Source organism: Etheostoma cragini, chromosome 23 (assembly GCF_013103735.1).
Source record: "Etheostoma cragini isolate CJK2018 chromosome 23, CSU_Ecrag_1.0, whole genome shotgun sequence".
Lineage (NCBI taxonomy): Eukaryota > Metazoa > Chordata > Actinopteri > Perciformes > Percidae > Etheostoma > Etheostoma cragini.
In genome coordinates this window covers 14,647,097-14,666,956 of record NC_048429.1, presented here as the reverse complement: position 1 = coordinate 14,666,956, position 19,860 = coordinate 14,647,097, and the positions used below count along the sequence as shown (strand labels likewise).

Below are 19,860 nucleotides of genomic sequence, written 5' to 3'. Positions count from 1 at the left end.
CACAAAATACTCACTAAAAGATGAAAGAAAGCATAATAGGGGCTTTTAAAACCTACTTATACAATTTGTGACTAAATAGTATCAATTGCCTTATAGTCCTTTTTTTTTTTACAGAGCAAGTTTTGACATGTTGGAACAATTAGGAAAAACACAGGTGTAGATGATAAAAGGAATAATGGCGGAATTCCTGACATAATGTGCATGCTTGCTCACTCAGGACACACAGATCCATCATCATCATTATTATTATTATTAGTAACAGCTGTGCTTTTCCCAACGCGTCTACTGCCTCTGTCCTAGATACAAGCTTAAACAAACTTCTTTTTCTTTTCAAATACTCCTTGCCTTTTAATGTATATAATGTCTGTTGCTACTGTACTGGTTGTGATGTTTTGGTTTATTTGTGTAGTGTGTAGTGGTGGTTGGAAAGTATTCCTACTGTGTAAGTTGAGCAACAGAAAATCTAAAGTGGGTCTCACCATATGGCTATGTCATCTGAAAAAAAGAGCATTTCCTCAAAGGTAGGTAACTTACAGTATTTATAAGTTGTTTATACTTGTAAAAATGTAATGTAATGCAAATGTATCTGCTGCAAAATGTAAAAAAAAAAAGAATCTTAAAGGCCTTCCTTTTTACATGTTAGCATTGCCATACAATGAAGAACTTTTTAAATGTTTTTTTTTTTAATTTACTGCACAACTAGATTGTTTCTATTGTTTCCAGCTGCAACTGTCTGAGGGCAGAAATCCCTTTTAAATCATCAGTTTAGATTGCAATTTATATAATGCAACACAATGCATCCACCTGTATAATTTAAAGCACCTGCAAGGCAGGTTGAGTAGTGGCGTGAGGTTATCATCACAGACATGTGTCTAAATCCACGAGGTTCCACTTCCAGGATTGCTCAGGTGCTGCCGGAGATTCCACCAAAGCGGGACATCCTGCCGAAGCATTTTAATGCCTCTGCTGCTCGGGTTGTTTAAAGGTACCCTGGGAAATATAGGAAATGAACTATAGAGATGCCATGTTATGTAATTTATATAAGCCAGGTTGCTTATATAAATGCACTTCTTTATTATATCAGTAGGGAGACATTACATAACCGCCTTTGAAGAAACTTGTTTACTGTTTTATATTGCATAGGGACTGAACCAGTCTCCAGTATGGACACAATCACACTCTATGTGTTGGAGGTTTGACTACTGAGGCCAGCTGGCGCTCACACAAGTCTGCGAGCCAATCCACATGGCCGTGGAGAGAAAAGGTCTGCGGTGGAATCACAGTGTAGAGGTAAATTAAGGCTTTTTGGATTCACAGATTTGTGAGTACAGAGTGCCATGTCACATTGAGGGTTTGAGTTGTTAAGTTTCTACTGTTTTTTTCTCTCTCTCTCTCTCTCTCTCTCTCTCTTTCTGTCTCTGCCTTGTCCGTTTCTCCTTTGCCCAGTTTGTGTCTAATATTTCCACTGTGGAATGTGGAATTCATTTCAGCCTGATGACTTCTGCAGCTCACTTCATCCTCTTTTATTCCACACCGCCTCCCTCCTTTTAAATACTCCAAATACCAGACGGTGCTACCGTAAGTTAAAACACATCAGTGGAGTCGGAATCAGGAAACTCTTCTTCATATGAAGTCAGATTCTTTGCAAAAAATAAAACTGCAGATAAAATCAGTTGTTAATGTACAGGGTGGTTTTTATTGCGGCTAACGCCACAGGCTGACATTGTGTAGCTTATGTACATGTTCAAAAGGGAGTAAAAACAAGCATGCAAAACATTTAATAGGATATAAAGTTGAGCATAGAATACAAAAAACTGCACTTTTAATACATTTTACAGTTTGATGTGGAGACATATTGAACACTTGTTTTTATAAAAAAAGAATGTGACAGAGTACGCTCAGTGGAACCAGTAGTAGCGAGGCTGGAGGCCGTCGTAGTGATACTCTCTGTACTGCTCATTCGTCTCCCTCGATCTCTCATTTTGCTCTGTGGACAAAAAAATTGGTTAAATGAAAGTGATTAATAATTTCCAAATTGTCAAAGGCACGACTCCTTAAATGTGATGTGTCAATCTTAGTGAAGATCATAGTGAGAATTATCACCGGTCTTTGCAGTTTGCCTCGGCTCTGCGGGGCTCCATATAGTCTTTGACCTCATTGAGTTCATTTATTAATTAAGCTTAATGCTAATTCTCTAAATTGTTAGCATTTAGCTAAGTGTATGCTTTTAAATTTGCGTTTCCTAGGATGGCTGAGGAATCTTCCCCTCTCTCTACTCACATAAACACACACACACACACACACACACACACACTCTCTGCCTTACACGCCTCTGATTAACTTAGTTTAGCCTGGTGTTCTTGCCCTAACCAATCTCACTCATGCCTAAACCAAATCAGAGGCAGAGCATATTCCTTCCATCCTTGGAAACGCCGCAAATTTGCTTATGTCGCATACACATGTTAACAAATAGACCTTAAGTCGCTATTGATGTTAGTTGTAGTTGTAATTCTGAGAGATATCTCGGATTTGTATTAGCTATGTCTCACTATTCAATTGGTTATACCACCTACAAGTGCATCAACAAACAAACTGCTGACAAAATGGCAGCAAAGACACTATCGTTGGAAGCTACACCAAATATTAACAAAAATTCAATGAATGCAGCTAATAAACTCTGTCTCGATCTGCTTTCAATTGTTAATGACACGGTACAATTATGTAACATGATAAAAAGTAGGTAATTTCCTGGAGGTAGCTGTTCTTCCCCTTTGTACTGACTTGTGTAATATGAACAATAAGCCAGTATCTACAAAACCTTAGTGTGTACCATGGCCTGGTGGATATCTTTTTTTGTTTTCCAACACAGTGTATCTTAAAACCACTCACATCTTTATGGGTAACAGTTCTTAGTTTAGAAACTGTCACTGCAACTATGTCACACCAGACACACAGCCGCAGGAAAGATTGTCAGCTTGGGGTCGACCACAAATAGACACTTTGATTTGTTGAGAAGTCTCCGGGACTCCACTGTGGCTCAGAGGCTCGTGGGGGCCGAGAGGTTTGTTCAAGATCCAAACTCTATTGTGCTTCCGTGTGTTTTCTCTTGTGAGCCCTTTTGTGACAACAAGCATTCAAGTAAATCTAATGTTTTTCGCAAGGATGTGTTTACTGATACGAAGTCTCTATGCTTCATCTTCATGTTTCATTCATTGTATCAGAACAGTGATTTTAAGATACACGTACTGATACATTTATTTTTCATTGTTGTTGGAAGGGGTGAAACGCAGGGTTTGATGGAGGGTTATTTCTCTATTATTTCACAGAAGTTGGAAGTGGTTTTGCTGATTGTAACCTCAATTCGAGGAAAGACAAGAGTGTCAAGAGGAAAGCATTTAACATGGAAGAAAGAAGCCGCATCCGTGTCTCACCATCGCGCTCCTCCTTGACATAGTGTTCGTACTCATCTCTTTGCTCTTCATTGTTCTCCCTCCACCGCTCGTTCGCAGCAATCTTCACTCTCTGCTCGACTGTAGAGAGAAAAGTGAAAAATAAATTCCAGAGGATGAGCCGTAATGACTTTAGTGGTTCCATGATATTTCACTCTAGCCTCATTAGCAGGTCAAAGTTTTCATTTGTCCTGTGACATCTACCAGATATTATTTATAGGACCCAGAGAAAGGAAACCTGTTTACTTTGATAATCCCCTGGCATAACAACTACTGAATGGATTGGCACCATCATCGGGTCAAATTGTTTACTTGCAATACGTTGGTTTATAGCTAAAACCAAAGCAAATATCTGACAGCCTCATTTGCACTTAGTTGTTATTGCTAAGTAGCACATGTTAGCATGCTAACACATTAATGGTCCCATGCATGAAAATTTCACTTTTTGAGTTTTTTAACATTAATATGAGTTACCCCGGCCTGCCTATGGTCCCACATTGGCTAGAAATGGTGATAGGTGTAAACCGAGCCCTGGGTATCCTGCTCTGCCTTTGAGAAAATGAAAGCTCAGATGGGCCCATCTGGAATCTTGCCCCTTATGAGGTCATAAGGATACCTTTCTTTTCTCTGCTTTGCCTGCACAGAAGCTTTTGACCCACCCATAAGAGAGAGACATCATGGCTTTCAAACGAGCAAAGTGAAATTTGGTCAAGGCCTCCACCTTAACTTTCCTAAAGATGTTTTCTGTCATTTTAGGTGGTTCTTCTAATCGCACTGATGATTATGGAAGTATTTAGTTTTTTGATCAGTTTGGTTTTTATTAGTTATCCTATTTGATGCTGCAAAAATGGGGTGAAATGTTAGATGATTGACTGCTGTGATTGACTTGTGATTGGTTGGGCGCGTGTATTGTCTTAGGACAATAGACACCCGGCTCGACCATATGTATAGGCTCCACCGCCCAATCACTACCGCGTAGACTCTGGCAGCAAAATTACAAGATGGAGGCGCCCATAGCAGGGATATGTTTATTTAAAAAAAAAACATGATCAACATTACACCTGTTAGCATGTTAGCGTTTAGCTCATACCAACACTGTGCCTGAGTACAGCCACATAGAGCAGCTAACATGGCTATCTTGTTACCCGTTAGACACATTGGAGAATCGTAAACAGAGTCATTTAAACTCTTATAAGCCAATGTAAAGACAACAAATTTGTGTTAAAACAAAAAAATTTCGGTAGGGTTAACCCATATCAATCACTGTAGTGAATTAGAAATGGGTCTAAAAACTTACAGCTCCCTTACTGTACAAAACCACAGTCACTTTTGCTCTGTGCGGAGCTTAGCGCCGCCCATGACTTTGGTTTAAAGAAATGCCAATAAACCAAAGCTTTTTTTTTTCTCGCAACAGGGGCATGACTAAGTATCGTTCTGGGCCCTCTTCTTAGCTGGGTGTTAGATTATTGGTGTTCTTTGTTGAGAATTCAATAAACAGAACCTGAACTTATTTACCTATTTTCTCATTAGCATTTAGCTTACTGTTATTGAACATGGGTGCTAAAGTTGCAGCATAAAACTTACTCTAATTAGAAGACTATTATGTAAATGGGACAACAACTTTTACAATTAGGAAGAAATAATTGCCTTTTGTCTTTTCTATTCCTGTCCTTGACCTCAGAATAAAAGATTGCATACAAAAATAAAAGTATAAAGGAGGGGGGGACTCATAAGAAGTTAGAAAAATAGCCATGCTATAAAAAAAGGGGACTGAAGTCCCATTTGGTTACGCAATCATCCAAATATTTCCTTTCCCCGATTTGTACGTTGTCCTTTGAAAATTGTCGCAATGCAACAAGGAATACATTTCTCTTAATGCATTTTTTATCTTGGACTAAATCAGGTTAAAAAGATGATGTGAAATAATGAAAGTGATAAAAATAAAGCCGGCTACTCCTATTCCTACACAACCTTTGCATCACTTTTTGGCAACAAAAAAAAGGCCCTAAAATCCCTCACTCTGCCCCCTAAAGTTCTCATGAGCCAAGCTGGCAAGAGACATAAGTGTCTGTTTCTTTCCAAGAATGTGGGCCTGTTACTCCAGAGATGAGGCCTCGTACGGTGCTCTGATGGGTGGGCAAGGGAAAATGACACACAGCATGTCTCAGGACTTCTCTAATGGGTTTTCCACCATAAGAAGACAAATTAACAAGGACATACTTTAGTGAAAGGATGAATATCACTGATGTCAGCAGCATTTTAGCAAGTCTGGTTATGTTTATGCTTTTAACTTAGAGCCAAAGGAAGACAGGAATCCTGTTTGTATTTGTTTGGTGAGGGAGTAGTATGACAACAAGTTGCGTTGTGTTTGCAGGATTGTCCTGGAACACCTTCAATCCGTGTTTGTCCATTTGGTTTAAGGTGTGTTGGCATTTTGTATCTTACTGATGCTGGGAGTGGAAGAATGAGCTTACTGTACTGAGAAACTGAGCAAGAGCCTGCTCCTTGCTCCATACTATCCTGTGACTCCTTCTGCAGGCGTGTGTGTGCGTGTGTGTGTGTGAGAGAGAGAGAGAGAGAGAGAGAGAGAGAGAGAGAGAGAGATTGAAGAGCCAGGACTGTATAGAACGACACCTGCTCCAGTTTCCATTACTCTCTTTCTATTTCTCTCTTGAACTTTCAAATCTTGCAGTCAAAACCTCAAACAAATCATCCTCAGAGTCCAACTACAAACCAATAAACCAACACTCACACTAACTCACACATGCAGTCATTTATCTATGGGCGGACAAACTTGCCATATTTGAGACTGTCCACAGCGTGGCCACATCAACCACACATACCACCAAATATAAATACTACCCCCATGTTCAGACTATCCACTTTACTCATGATCCTGCTGGTTTTCTGCCAGCGAGATGCAAACAGCCCTTAGGCTAACAGAGCAAAACAAATTTCTTCCAAGCAGATAACCGCAGCCAACTACCTTTCTCTTTGCTTTTTTACAGATGTTAATGAACTTACCTTGGAACTCATAGTATCGGGTTGAACGGCGACCACGGCGTTTGAGGAAGTTGGAGGCGTCTGACTCGGGCGTAAACACCTTCCGTGCTGAGCCAAAAAATCAGAGGCCAGAAGGTTAGACTCATACACCTTTGGAGCAAGGTTATGTGAATTAGTTAAAAGGGTTGAACATGTATCACCTTTAGAATCTGCTGCTTTTGTGTTGCCACGCACTGCTGCACTTCTCACCAGACTACAAACTTAAAGAAAAAGGAGAAATAACAATGGCCTGTCCTTACACTACTGCATGTATATGGGGACAATGTTATTAGTAAATCCATGGAGAGATTTCTGAAACTGTATTTCAAATTATTTTTTTGTTGCCCAGTCAGACGTGGAAATTTTAACAAGATATATAAATACATACTTTACAAAATATAACTTTATTTATGACTATTTGGCTTAAAAAGCTGGAAAACAAAATTGATATGTGTTTATTTCTAGATCCAAGTGACAAAGTGGACCATGGAGATGCCATGTACAAACTAGATCCCAAACTTCTCTGCAGGGGCACCAGCTCATTACACTGCTAGCCTCCTACGGTGTTTGATGTTTGTGCCAAAAAAGACTTATAAACTGTATCACACGTATTATGAAGTTATTGTTTCAGTTTACAGTTGCAAAGACGATACAAAAAATAAATCAAAACTGAAATTGCAGAAAGTGGCCCATAATTAACCCTTTACAAATGATCATTGTGAAAGATCGAACGAGGATTAAAATAGCCATAACCATAATCTTTTCATAATTACCATAAGTCGTTAGAAGTCTTGCCTTTCACTGACATCTACCAAATTTCACTTATCTGTGGTCTGGTAAGGCTCAGTTCAAATTAGTGTTGCTGATTGTCATCTATACCACGACAGTGGAAACCAAGCTTGTTAAATTCAGGCTTTCCTCTGAAGGAGTACTGAACATTTTCAGGCAAAATCCCAGCTTTTTTCTTTGGTTGTGTGTTTATAAATATATAAACATACAGTAGTTACTTTCTTTACTTGCCTGTACCCTTTACTGAAAATATGACTTAAAACTTTGATGCGAAAAGAGTCAATTGACATTTACAACTTTTACAAAGGTTTTAAAAATTGATTCACATTGAGCCCAATTGCCCCTAAATCAGATTATACAAATGGCGTGCTATCTTTACAATGAAATTTGAAAAGAAATTTCCACACAGCAGATTCAAACGCTGATGCTTACAGTATATCTAAGGTCCTGTTTGAGGCAATAAAATGCTGCTTTTCCATACTAAAGGAGGACCGCACATATCAATGCTTTATACCCTCAAAACTATTCTGCTTATCTCCTCTGAGGATGTATAATTAAAAAAACTGTCCCAAACTTTTTTCCCCAACCACCCAGACAAGGTACTCACAGGTGAGGATGAGGAGGGTTGTGAGCAAAGTGAGCACGAAGACTCGAGTCCAGGACATCTTGAGAGAGAAAAGCAAAAACTCTACTGGACTTAACAGCACATCTAACTGAACTGAGAAAAGGATGAGGGAGGGAAGGTGGGAGAGGCAGGGAGAGTGGGAGGAGAAAGAAGAAAAGAGAGGCTCAGGGAGGGGATGAAAGCTGCTGGAAAATCAGTTGTCAAAGGGAGAAAAAGAGGAAAAAAGCAAGGAGTGATGGGGTGAGGTGAATTAAAAGAAGAGGGCAGCAGAATGGAAACCAACATTAGATGGAAGTCAAAGTCTGTGTAAATTCCCTTTTTTAAAGAGAAAAGGCAAGAATATGGATATGGGTGATACACTGCCATGGGTGAGAACTGTCTTTTCACCACTGGTCAATAAGATATCAAAGATTCACCCTGGATGTCAGCGGCCCTTTAACAGTTTCAGTTCATACAGACTTCTAGGACAACTTTTTGTTGATGCTGTGTTTTTCTTTGTATCACAGGTTAAATTTAAAGTGACCATATTTTGCTCATTTTCAGGTTCATTTTGTATTTAGAGGTTGTACCCGAATTGGATTTATATGGTTTAATTTCTATGAAAAAAAAACACCACGTATTTGTTGTACTGAACGTTGCTGCAGCTCATCCTTTCACCCTGTATGTTGAGCTCTCTGTTTTAGCTAGAGAGATTTTTTTTTTTGTATGTGTTTATATGTGTCCGTGTACATATGCATACATATTTTTTTTTAAAAGAGTAAATTGTATCGGTGATTGGAAGTATTGGATTGCATATTTCCAATAAAAACGTTTAAAAAAAAATGTGTATATATGAACAGGAGTCAATGAGATAATAATTCATTTTTTGGTGCAGTTTGAATTGTGCCATGTATGTCACAAACTTAGTGTACATTTAAAAGATAATTTTACATTTACATTTGTTATCCAAGGCACAAGTCGATCAGGACCTGAAAATAGTTTGTCTTTTGCCATTGACCACAGTTTTTTTTTTCAATTTTGGAAGATAGGTCCCATGAAGGTAAACGGAACTTTGGCTCTCTATAACGTGTGTTACAAATTGAAGCGGTTCGTCACCCAGGTAAAGGCTGGACTATAATAGAGCTGTTTGGAGCAGTTTGTGAACAGTGCTTTCTGTTGGATGATGGTGAGTTTTTTGTACTTTTCACTTGTAAACCTATAACATGCACAAAACGGATATATAACATTAAAAGAAATGGAAAAAGCATGATATGAGCACTTCAAGTTTGCTGCTCACTAAGCTATGTCCATTTTAAATTTTTCATTTTTAAGTCAGCAAAGTTAAAAGCCAAAATCCCCTCAAAAGAAGATTTGGTATCCTGTATAGGTCTGTTATAAGTATTATAAATGTGTACGAATTACAAAATAATCCCACTTTAAACCACTATTTATGAACAGTAAACCTTTTTTGGGCTTTATGTCTATCCCTAATGTACTTCTATATGAACGATTATATATATATATATATATATATATATATATATACATATATATATATTCCTTGCAGGTTGAGTGTGCACAGGTGGGAGCATCTTGAAACTATACTGACCCCACTGATTATCATTCCAGGTATGAGTGATCTAGTTTCAGCATGCCACATTGCACCAACCCTGGGTTAATGCTACAATATGCTGCGAGCTATTGAATTGTATGTGAGGAGTGTTGCTTAAATGGAGAGAAGCAAAGTACATGAGTTAATGTGGATTTGTCCTTTGACGGTGTGTGATGTAATGAAATCTAAAATTTGTTTCAGTTCCCTCCACAGAAAACTAGAGATAAGGTGCAGTTTTGCTCAGAAAAGAGCCGGCAGTTAGACCTGTGTGGGAGAGACTATTTGCTGTGTGTGCATCTGCACGTTTGTGTGTGTGTGTGTGTGTCTGTGTGTGTGTGGCCCCGAATGAGCATTCAGATGCTCATATCATTCAGAAAACAGCTCAAATTCAACCCTGAGCCAGGGAGCAGTGGATTGGAGCTTTGATAATTCGATTTTCCTGCAGTTGTAGAGTAACCTAAAGTAGGCCTAATGTGAAACACGTACATCACAGAGTGGAGTTCAAGTATCCTATTTAACACCATTTAAGAAATGTCTTGGTATATGATAGAATTCTTTTGTAATCACTCCACAATTATTTTATTAATTAATTACTTATTAATAATTAGTAATTAATAATTACTTTAATTATTAATTACTAATTTGACTCTAGATGTCAAGCTGAAGTTTGTTATATCATTATACCAAAACAACATTGATTACAATCATATGATTTATTGATTATTCCCTAAACAAAAAGTAAACTGATAATTGATCTTAACCAAATAATTCAAGTTTCTACAAAACATTTTTTGATAGATATTCTTGTGCATTTTATACTATAACCGGTGTATGATGCCGTTTAACCTTGTTTCTAGAGATTATATTTTAATCTTCATTGCCTTTACAAACATTTTAAAGCATTTACTCACCCTAAAACTCTGAATTCCAGCTGTGTTTGAAAGGCTACGTCACTAAATCAACCTGTTGGGTCTTTAAAGCTACGTGAGACTTGAGGTAAACCTGCAAAATGTCCCTTAAAGAAATGCCCCTGTGTTTTTGATTTAATTCTTTTCATAGGATGACCAACTAGTACCTCCAGACAAAAAAACTACATTTAGTATATTATAGTTAACATATAAAATAATTTAGGCCAACCTATATTTTTGGGGCTTTAGGATGCAAATGAGAACTCATGAGTGTTAGTCCCCTGAGGTATACATCAAACTAAGCATTTCATATTACACATCTCTGTAGTGCAACTTACCATTTTAAACACACCAACAAACATAACATAAAATGTTTTCTTAAGAGCAGCCATGATGTTCTTGTTGTTTTGGTCCTGCATCTCCAGCTGGGCTCTATGGGAAGCCTGTTCTCTCTTCCAGTATCTTCTTTGCCTCTTCCTCCTGTTTTAGGAGAGCTTCCTTCATCATTCTGCTGCTCCTGAGCGTAATTTGCGGTTCAAACTCTTTGAGTTGAATTCCATGTTTTCCAGCTTTGTATTCTGCTGGACCAGTGTTTATCTCCTCTGAGGGAATTTGTGTCAGAACTAAACTGACACAGCGGCAACTTTTCCCTGCAAAGTTCTACAACGGTTTGGTCTCGCCGAGAATCTTTGGTCTGCACTAAGCTTAAGAAATAAATTATAGATGCCTTTGCACCAGAGCAGTCTGCACTCTCGGAGTCATTGCAGCCAGGGAATGACTGTAACGGCCCTGTAGCGGCACTTACTATGTTTAGTGTAGTTGTAACACTCACTACCACATGGAAATCCTGACGGCTCAGTTTCTGACCTGTTTATTATCCAAAAAAGATATGGAAATCTCATTTCTCACAATATGGGACCTTTAAACACATGTTATGTATAATAGTTTTGGGGAAGTACCTATCACTGGATTAACAAATCTACACATGAATTAGATCAGTGTATGTGATTAATAAATACAGCCTGAGCATTTCAAGATTTATCATACATTATTGGCACTTAATTATGTTGTAAACCTATGTAATAATTTATAATTGTGACATAACTGGCTGTTAAATTAAAAGGAAATGAAACAAGGTTGTATTAATATATTTGATCTATACATTTTTATTGTTATGTTACTAAAACATGATCCTAGAAAACAAAAACAAACATTATCACCATTATCAAAATTACATTTATAGACATTTATAAGGCAGTTTAGGGCAATGCCTCTGTTTGGGTTAAGAGCTGCAATCAACACTGATTATTCCCACATTTCTACTGAAATATCATCTTTTATTACTCTCTCTTTTCTCTTACTTTGTCTCTCTCTCAACATCTATACCTCCCCGGTCACTCATAAGGATTACTTTTCTTAATCAACATGCCATAAATTATCATTAACATCCCTTTTTAATAAAGTTCTGGTAAATCAAAACAGTTTCATTGACAGTTAAATGATGCGTTCAATCTATTCTACTGATTTGCTTGTTCAGCAAGTAGCAAGTAGTAGGAGGTGTACTCCATTCCATTTTACTGTGTACTGATTCGCTCACGAGGTATCTAATATTTTCTATTTAAATAGTGTTTCCTGTCTTTATATTCCAAACAAAACAAAATGCTCTAGAAGTACATTTCATCCACAGCTTCTGAAGCCTTAATTAAATAAACAGTACATTATCTATGAATGACATTCCTGCGTTGGTAAAGGAAAATCGGGATTGCACGATAAGAACACTCAGCACTGTTCAGCTTATTCAAAACCGTATAAATCTGTTCTGATTTCAGCCCAGCGGTCTTCACCCTGCATCGGTGTGGGGTCTGTTCGTAGCGGCCTGTGGGAGCTTTTATAGTGAAGTCCTCTCTCCCTGCACCAGCCGGCCTCGGAGAGCCCAGATGTCCTGTAAGGGAAACAAAGGTAAAGGCTTAGTTCGACCTTACCAAACCTTTTTTTCCGGATTTTCTTTTCCTTTTTTTCCCTTTTACCAGGTTATCTATATAACTACATGATGTCCCAAAGCTAATCCTTAAAAATTTTTGTGAGCATGTTTATACGGGGCCCCTAAGAAGGTGTGAGCAAAAGAGTTCTAAAGTTAATTTTCATGTGCTCACGTGAACTTCCATGTGCACACATGAGCACATAAAAGTTTATGTTGCTGCGGTATATTGATGTAGCCTAGTGGGCCATAATGGAGACAGTGACAGCTAGAGAATGACTACAGTACAGGAGTCAGTTGCACAAAATTTTAAATCTAGGTCTTCATTATAAGGACATTTATTCTCCTTGCATTTTGTGTCCCACCCATATCCATGAGTTGGCCAGATGTTTGTTCATAAATAAAAGTAATTGCCCGATCCAAATTGCTAAAACCTTGCTCCGGAACAGATAACAAAACTTTAAAATCTGTTTTGTCGTATCAAAACAACATAATGGTGATGACTTGCCCGCAAAGCAGCAATGTCCTTATAATGAAGACCTGGATTAGAATTGAGTGTAACTGACTCCTGTACAGTAGTCGTTTTCTAGCTGTCACTGTCTCCATTATGGTCCAGCTAGGCTACATCCATATATGGCAGCAATATAAACTTTCATGTGCGCACATGAAAGTCCAGTGCAGCTTCAAGGTTGTTATCACTACTGTCTGATTTCACTTAGCTTTAAAGGGAAAACACTCTGCGTGCTGGCAATCATTAAAATTCTTTATCTATGTGAATTGTCATGAATAATTATTAAGAATCTAAAGCTAGGTCAGGCCGCACGATCTCATTGCATAGTTTTTTGTTTTACCAGCCTCACCTGCATCCACCTGTAGGGTCTGATTCTAGGTGTCCCCGGGAAAATATCTTCACCCCGGCCTCTCATTGTGCTAAGCTTTAAAGTGTATGCTTGCAACAATGGACACATTTAGAAACTACAAGCCAAATATCAACAACGTACAGTACATGCTGCCATTCGTTTTCACATGTCTGTAGCTTTAAAAAGGGAAGGTTTCACACAGATAAATGTAATGTACTGTAAATGTGAATGTCTCACCTTTAGGGCAACTTCGTCCAAACCATACTTTCTGATTGCGATGTCCTTTACCTCGTTCTCTATGTTTTCCTGTGAGGTTCCCTTCACATCGATGTAATAACAGTCAGCGCTGGCATAGTGGCAGGAGATGGCCTGGAAACACATACCCATGTTCATAAACTATTTTTCCTTAAAAAAAAAAAATGTTTACATATATTTTAATTTTTGTGACTCATGCATATAAGGGCATTAAAAGAAACCTGGGAGCTGATGAAGCATGGAGTTAGTTTGTTTAAGGTAATGTCTAGAAACCAGGTGGATTATGGGTCTCGTACCTTGCGGAAGCCCTGCGTCCTGTTCATGCCAGAGCCGTGGATCAGCAGCGGATGGAAGAAGACGGTGTCCCCCTTCTCCATCTCCAGGTGCACCCTTGGGTGCTTCGGATCATAGTCACGCACTCCATGGTACATCTTGTTTACGCCACCCTGAGGACACACAAGACAGTGTATACAGTATGTGTGTGTGTGTACCTCCCAGCAGGTGTTATCATGCTTTCTGGAGAATTTCAAATGTGTATGCACAGACTGTTAATATTAAAGGAACGTGCCACCATTTGTTGAAATAGGGCTTATCACGGTCCCCCCTAGCTGTAGATGGGTGGGCCAACGCATTTTTTGTCTCATTTTGTCTCTTCATGCATTGTTTTAGTCCGGTGCAACACCGGCAGCGCAGCCGCTAGTTAGCTTAGCATGGTGAATGGAAGTTGGCATGTTGTGGGTAAAAGTGAGCCAAAAAAAAAAAAAAAACTAATTGCTTCTTGTGGCCTACATATTCCACGAGTACAAATAATATTGCATATTAAGACTAGATGGTTTCCTAGGCAGATACTGAATTGGGAATACATCGGGTGGAAGCACAGCCAGGGAACTGGTGCCCCCTGGTGGCTTGCTGCCATATAGGTAATACCCCCCCCCCCCCCCCCTTATCTCATTTTTATCTCATTTTTGTTGTTCAAGTGTTCATTTTTCAGATAAGTTTGTTTTATTAGTTATTTGATCCTATACAAACTGGGTAAAACTACATGATTTACAGCTGTGATTGATCGGGAGGGTGTATGGGCGGGACTTTTGATACAGCGGCTCCATCACCCGACTACTACTACTCATACTTTGGCTACTACGCATACTTTGGCTAAAAAAATTATAAGATAGCAGCGCCCCTATCCTGGATATTTTGGCTGCACTTTTGTGCAGTGGGAGGAAGCTGAGACGCGCTGTCCATCTTTATATACAGTCAGTGGTTTTTACCTCCCATTCTGGGTAGTCATGCTCCTGCAGTGTGCCGGTGTGTGATCCCGGCAGCACCACCAGGCAGCCGTTCTGCCTGTCCACTTTCTCCATTGCCGTCCAAGCGCAGACGATACTGTCTGTTGGGCGGAACGGGAAGTAATGCAGATCTTGATGCATCGGGTGACGAGACGTCTTCTTACCTGAAACAATTTGAAAGGGGAAAAATTGATGCTTTAATACAGCACTACCGACATTGCAGTCCCTGGATCTGTAAGGGGTTTGTCATGGTTCTGCAAACAACTGAAAACCAATTTATTGTAAATGATATTGAACTGCTCCATACCTGCATCAGGAGGCTTGTTGATCAGCATTGTGTGCATGGCCATGATGTTGGGTCCAGTGAAACACTCCACATAGTTCAGAATCTAACATAGAAAAGCACAATTTTTTTTTAAATTATTTCAACTTTTTTTTCAGTTCAAACTAAGTTACTTTTCAAACATAAATAGGAGAGTTTATTCTTTTGGTATACGTATTTCGTTTGTGGCACAATTACATATCCTGGTAAAGTCGGTACGGTCTATGTGCTGTAATGCTTTCAGCCCTATCTTCTCAGTCTGGGTCAAATCTGTTTTTTTGATGCTATACAAAGTGGCTTTATAAAACAACAACTCATTTAACATACATATATAGGGGCTGGGTGTTTTATCTCTGACACACTGCATCTTTGAGTATTAATACAAAGACGTTCTGAGAAAAAGGACCTGCTGTTACCACTTGTGTGTGTTGTACCTGTGGTAAGGTGCAGTACCGGAACAGTTCAGGATCTTCCTGGAAATCCTGGAGTTTGGAAACCGCTCTCTCATCAGAAACAAACTCTGACTTAACAATTGCCACGTCCCTCATCACCAGCAGACCAGGAACATTCACTTCCTGTCGACAGATCCGTTCAAACGCCTTCCTGAAGAACGCACGTGCAGAGTGTGTATAAAGTGATGTTTTTATAATTATATGCTGGGAGAAAAGTTCTCTTTTCTTTGCAGTTGTCAGAATTTCTGATGTTCACCTGAACCTGTCGATGTCCTCTTCAGACACCAGATTCTTGATGAGGATGAAGCCATTTTTCTCATAGAAGAATTGCTGTTCTGGGGTCAGCAGGTTGGTATCATGAATGTATCTACCAAAAGAAGTGATAACACACAACTAAATCACTATGCTGGTTACTTTAATGCAGGGGTCTTCCATGTTTTTTTAACCAAATCCCCTTAACTGAAAAAGAGATTAACTTTATCTGTGAATTGCTTTATGACAACCTCGCCTATGGGTCAGTAAGCCTGTCATTATTGTTTGTTTATGTTTGTATATGTTGGATTCATGTTAAGACATCTTAATTTTTGAACAAACTTTTAAGCAATACCTCCCCCCCCTGAAGTAACTCTGAGGACCCCTGTTGAAGCCCTGTGCTTTAATGTTTAGCTGAACATACGAATGTTGGATTCAAGTCATATTTGATTTGCAGGAACTTACATTAGCTTGCTTTCTTTTAACCCTTGTGTTGTCTTCCCGTTGAAATTGAAAATCAACACTTTTGTTGATGCTTTTTATCAATGTTTGTAACTTTTTCTTACGATTTTGTACCATTTTTCAACACATTTGATTATTTTTTCCACCAGATGTTTGTCACTTATTTGACACTTTCAACACTACATAACTCTAACTTTAGTTTTACATTATTATTCAAGGATTAATTGTTACAGCATAGTATCGTGATATTTTCCGTGGCAATACTGTATCGATACACAGATGCCAAGTATCAATCTTTTATTATGTTTTGGTCAGTTTGTCTGCTCGACAATCTCATTTTGCAGCAATAAAATTTAAGTAAGAGAAATGTATCTTTTTAGATGAAACAAATGTTGAAAGATGAAAGTTTCCTTTTGGGGACATCATTTGAAATTGGGAAAAATTTGAAGTCAACAGGTGACACATTGCAATATATTGCAGAATATTTGCATTACGTATTTGTACCCTTCTGGTGATTCCCATCCCTAACAGTTACCACTAAAGGGGACTGTCTGTGAACATACCTCAGTGTCTGTGGCCGACTGGTGAAGGTCTGAGCGGAAGTTGGTACAGCATTCTGAAAAAGGAGAAGTCAAGGAAACGACACAAGTGTTTCAGCCGCATTATCCAGGAGTGCTCTCTGGGTCGGTGAACAAAAAGTACAAAAAGTACAGGGAGAGCCAGACAAGGTCCAGACTATATTGATTTATGGTGATTTTATCTTTGAACAACAAAACCTTCAAATAGACCGCTTAAAATGATTTTCCAAAGAAAAGAAACAACACAATTGAAAGCCCATACGACCTCTTTATGTACAGTCTGCGGTGACCACGATTTGAAAAGTAAAAACATATTAATGCGTTGTTAATACACATGCTCAAGACCTATTCAAGCACAAATGGGGAGATGTGGGTGCTGGACCAGCACCCTAAGCGGTTGGGGGGGGGGGTACAGTGCCTTGTTCGAGAGCACCTGGCAGCACCCAGGAGGTGAACTGGTCTATACTGAGACTTGAACCAGCAACCCTTCAGTACCTGACCCAACTCCGTACACGCCTGAGCTATTAGGTAACTTTACCAAAAACAAGGAAGAATACTATTAAAATAATGGTCATATAGAGCAATGCAAGTAGGACACAAGAAAGCAGTAAAATCTGATTTAAACTTAAGAAATGTCTTTTGAAGTTGAGTTGACACAGGAACTACATTGGTTGAGGTTAAACAAAATATGAATGTGAGACGTGTCCTGACAATGGTAGACAGATGTATGACGACAGCTTGATGTAACTGCCCTACAAAGTGTTATACAATATGGAATGCCCTATGGCCGCACTGGTGGCGCAGTCTGTCTGGGGCTGTCGTTATGTGTGTATTTTGTTATTATCCTACGAGTTGTGTCATGAAATGATAGTGTATGTTTAGTATCTATCTTATAATTTCCTGTTATGTATTGTTTAGGATGTTAGAGACGAGGATCTATATAGATCCTATATCTTATATCTCATATATGGTAGGATATATAGCTGGATGAAAAACCATAATTCGCATATGGATGCAACACAATTTCACAAACGAACAATAACATTTTTCCAATTTTTCCTGTACAAACAAAAAAGCTTAGATTATACGAACTGAGAAAGCTTTGCAAAATGTTTAAAGTTTTTTTGCTTGGTTTTGCTTGTTGTATAGTAACCCCCTGACTCGTTTAGCACGTAGGCTATAGCCTACATAAGATGTTTCCCACTGTTGGCTATGTCTACATTCTTCAATAAATCTTTTTTTCAAAGAAGCAAAATGCCGTAAATAACGCATAATAGTTAGCATTAAATTACTTCTGTATTGCTCCTCCTTTTCCAAAGGCCTGCGGTCTACCGCGGGACCCCGGTCTAGCCCACCAGAGCTGTCCGCCGTTAGGTGCGCAGCGGTCGGATAACGTGCTAGCCTGTTCCGCTCTGTGCAGCCCGGAAGCCCCTGATGAGCCAACATTAAACCAAGCAGAACACAAGGATACAATCGTGGCAGATGATCGATCAAGGTGATTGATCATCAGTCTGAGTCTTTCCGCAGCCCGAGACATATTTTCCTGTCAGGTTGTATCCCGGCTTAATCCCGTCCACACGGATAACGAGATAAAGAGGTTTACGTCTCTTATAGACTACAAGTTACAAGGGTTAGTCAGGGGCAAAGAGCGCACACGCACGCACACACGCGCAGACACACACACACACACAAACACGGGGGTGGGGGAGGTTTTTTGTATGACCTATGGTTGAAAGCAGATAATTAAGAGATGGATAACTCAAAACCTGCTTCAATAAAAAACGGAATATAAGCAGGGTCTAAGGGGTAAATGCTAACACACTGTAGCCCAATAACGTTTAGTGAATTGCTAACACTGTAAAAGCGGACTCAAACGAGTTGCAGCTTTGTTCCAGCAGGTGGCGTCATCAATCAAAATATTAAACCTAGTGTTAGTTTTTTTAAGTTGTCTGCTAAACGTACTGTATATATATGTCCCATTTTCCCATGTGTGCTTAGACCATATAGGCTAGCGATTGATATTAATACTCACTCTTTTAAAAAATACATTTAATACACAATTCACATTTGGGAAGGAGAAATTAAATACAACTTCTGACAGTAACGCCGAAAAAATCATCTTTTCCAATTGAAATGCAGTAAATTCCTTAAAAATTAATTGTATTTGTTAGTTTATGATCGATTGTGGAAGGTTACTGAAAATGGACAGCAATCAAACCACCAATTTCAATTTGTTTTCTAATATTTTTTCATTTTTAAAAAGTTGTTGTACAATGTTGTTACATTGTTAGACCGCTGAAATGCTGCTGTGTTGCAATGTTAAAAGGGATACATTACAAGAAACCGTAGAAAGGATCTGTTCAAATAAAGATCGCGTTCATTATCTGCGTTTCCCAACGCTTCCATTTGCTGATAGAGCGGAGTTATTTATTAGCCTACGTTGAAATATGTCACAACACAGCCTTAAATAAGAATCTATGTACACACGCATGTAACTATCTACATAGGCTGTCTAGATAATTTAGAAAAAAAGTTTTGTCACTTTTATTTTTGAAAACTATGACTGGAACTGTGAACCGCGTTGTTGGTGCTTTTGTTTTGAAAGTTATAGGAAATTACATAGGTCCCGCTGATTGGATTTATTTTGAAATGGTACAGGAAGCCCCCACAGCGTGGTGTTTGATGGCAGCTAGCTTGCACCCCTCCCGTCTCCTGTGTCGACAGCAGGTCCTCCTCCAGCCTCTTTAAACTGCTTTCACCGCCACACTAACGACATTTTGGGGGTTCGGTCTCAAGCTCTTCGTCCTCACACCCCTCATAGCTCCCCGTGAGTTTCGGAGGATATTTCTTTTCTAACGTAGCGTTTGGAATCGAAACCAAACACAGACGGAGCTGTGTTTTAGCCTACTTCAGTGGGCGGATAAAGCGGAGGAGGGCATCCGGGCCTGGCTGCTCCGGAGAGTTGGCTTGAAACCAGGCAATTCACCATTTTCAGGTAAATTGGCTCAAAT

The 19,860-nt window shown here is 39.1% G+C and overlaps 3 protein-coding genes across 4 annotated transcripts in view; 1 reads left to right on the top strand and 2 right to left on the bottom strand.

Moving 5' to 3' along the window:
• Positions 1-1,676: 1,676 nt before the first annotated feature.
• Positions 1,677-8,025, bottom strand: ucmaa (upper zone of growth plate and cartilage matrix associated a). 2 transcript variants are annotated; one of them, XM_034863412.1, is made up of 5 exons: positions 7,888-8,025; positions 6,650-6,712; positions 6,474-6,563; positions 3,432-3,530; positions 1,677-1,987 (listed from the first exon to the last, which is right to left on the bottom strand). In XM_034863412.1, the coding sequence occupies exons 1-5, from the start codon at positions 7,943-7,945 to the stop codon at positions 1,899-1,901; spliced, it is 399 nt and encodes a 132-aa protein (XP_034719303.1). In that variant the 5' UTR covers positions 7,946-8,025; the 3' UTR covers positions 1,677-1,898. The 2 variants fall into 2 exon arrangements, with proteins under 2 accessions (XP_034719303.1, XP_034719302.1); XM_034863411.1 differs by having other exon boundaries at positions 6,474-6,566; positions 6,653-6,712.
• A 4,120-nt stretch (positions 8,026-12,145) lies between these two features.
• On the bottom strand, positions 12,146-18,539 carry phyh (phytanoyl-CoA 2-hydroxylase). The gene is made up of 9 exons (XM_034863395.1): positions 18,321-18,539; positions 16,835-16,887; positions 15,814-15,924; positions 15,540-15,708; positions 15,091-15,172; positions 14,766-14,947; positions 13,794-13,943; positions 13,480-13,611; positions 12,146-12,346 (listed from the first exon to the last, which is right to left on the bottom strand). The coding sequence occupies exons 1-9, from the start codon at positions 18,384-18,386 to the stop codon at positions 12,293-12,295; spliced, it is 999 nt and encodes a 332-aa protein (XP_034719286.1). The 5' UTR covers positions 18,387-18,539; the 3' UTR covers positions 12,146-12,292.
• Positions 18,540-19,507: 968 nt separating this feature from the next.
• The window catches only part of cdk17 (cyclin-dependent kinase 17), a 48,119-nt gene continuing 47,766 nt past the window's right edge, over positions 19,508-19,860 (top strand). The window contains exon 1 of the mRNA XM_034863378.1: positions 19,508-19,844. The gene's annotated coding sequence lies outside the window, so the exon portion shown is untranslated. The remainder of the gene's footprint in view (positions 19,845-19,860) is intronic.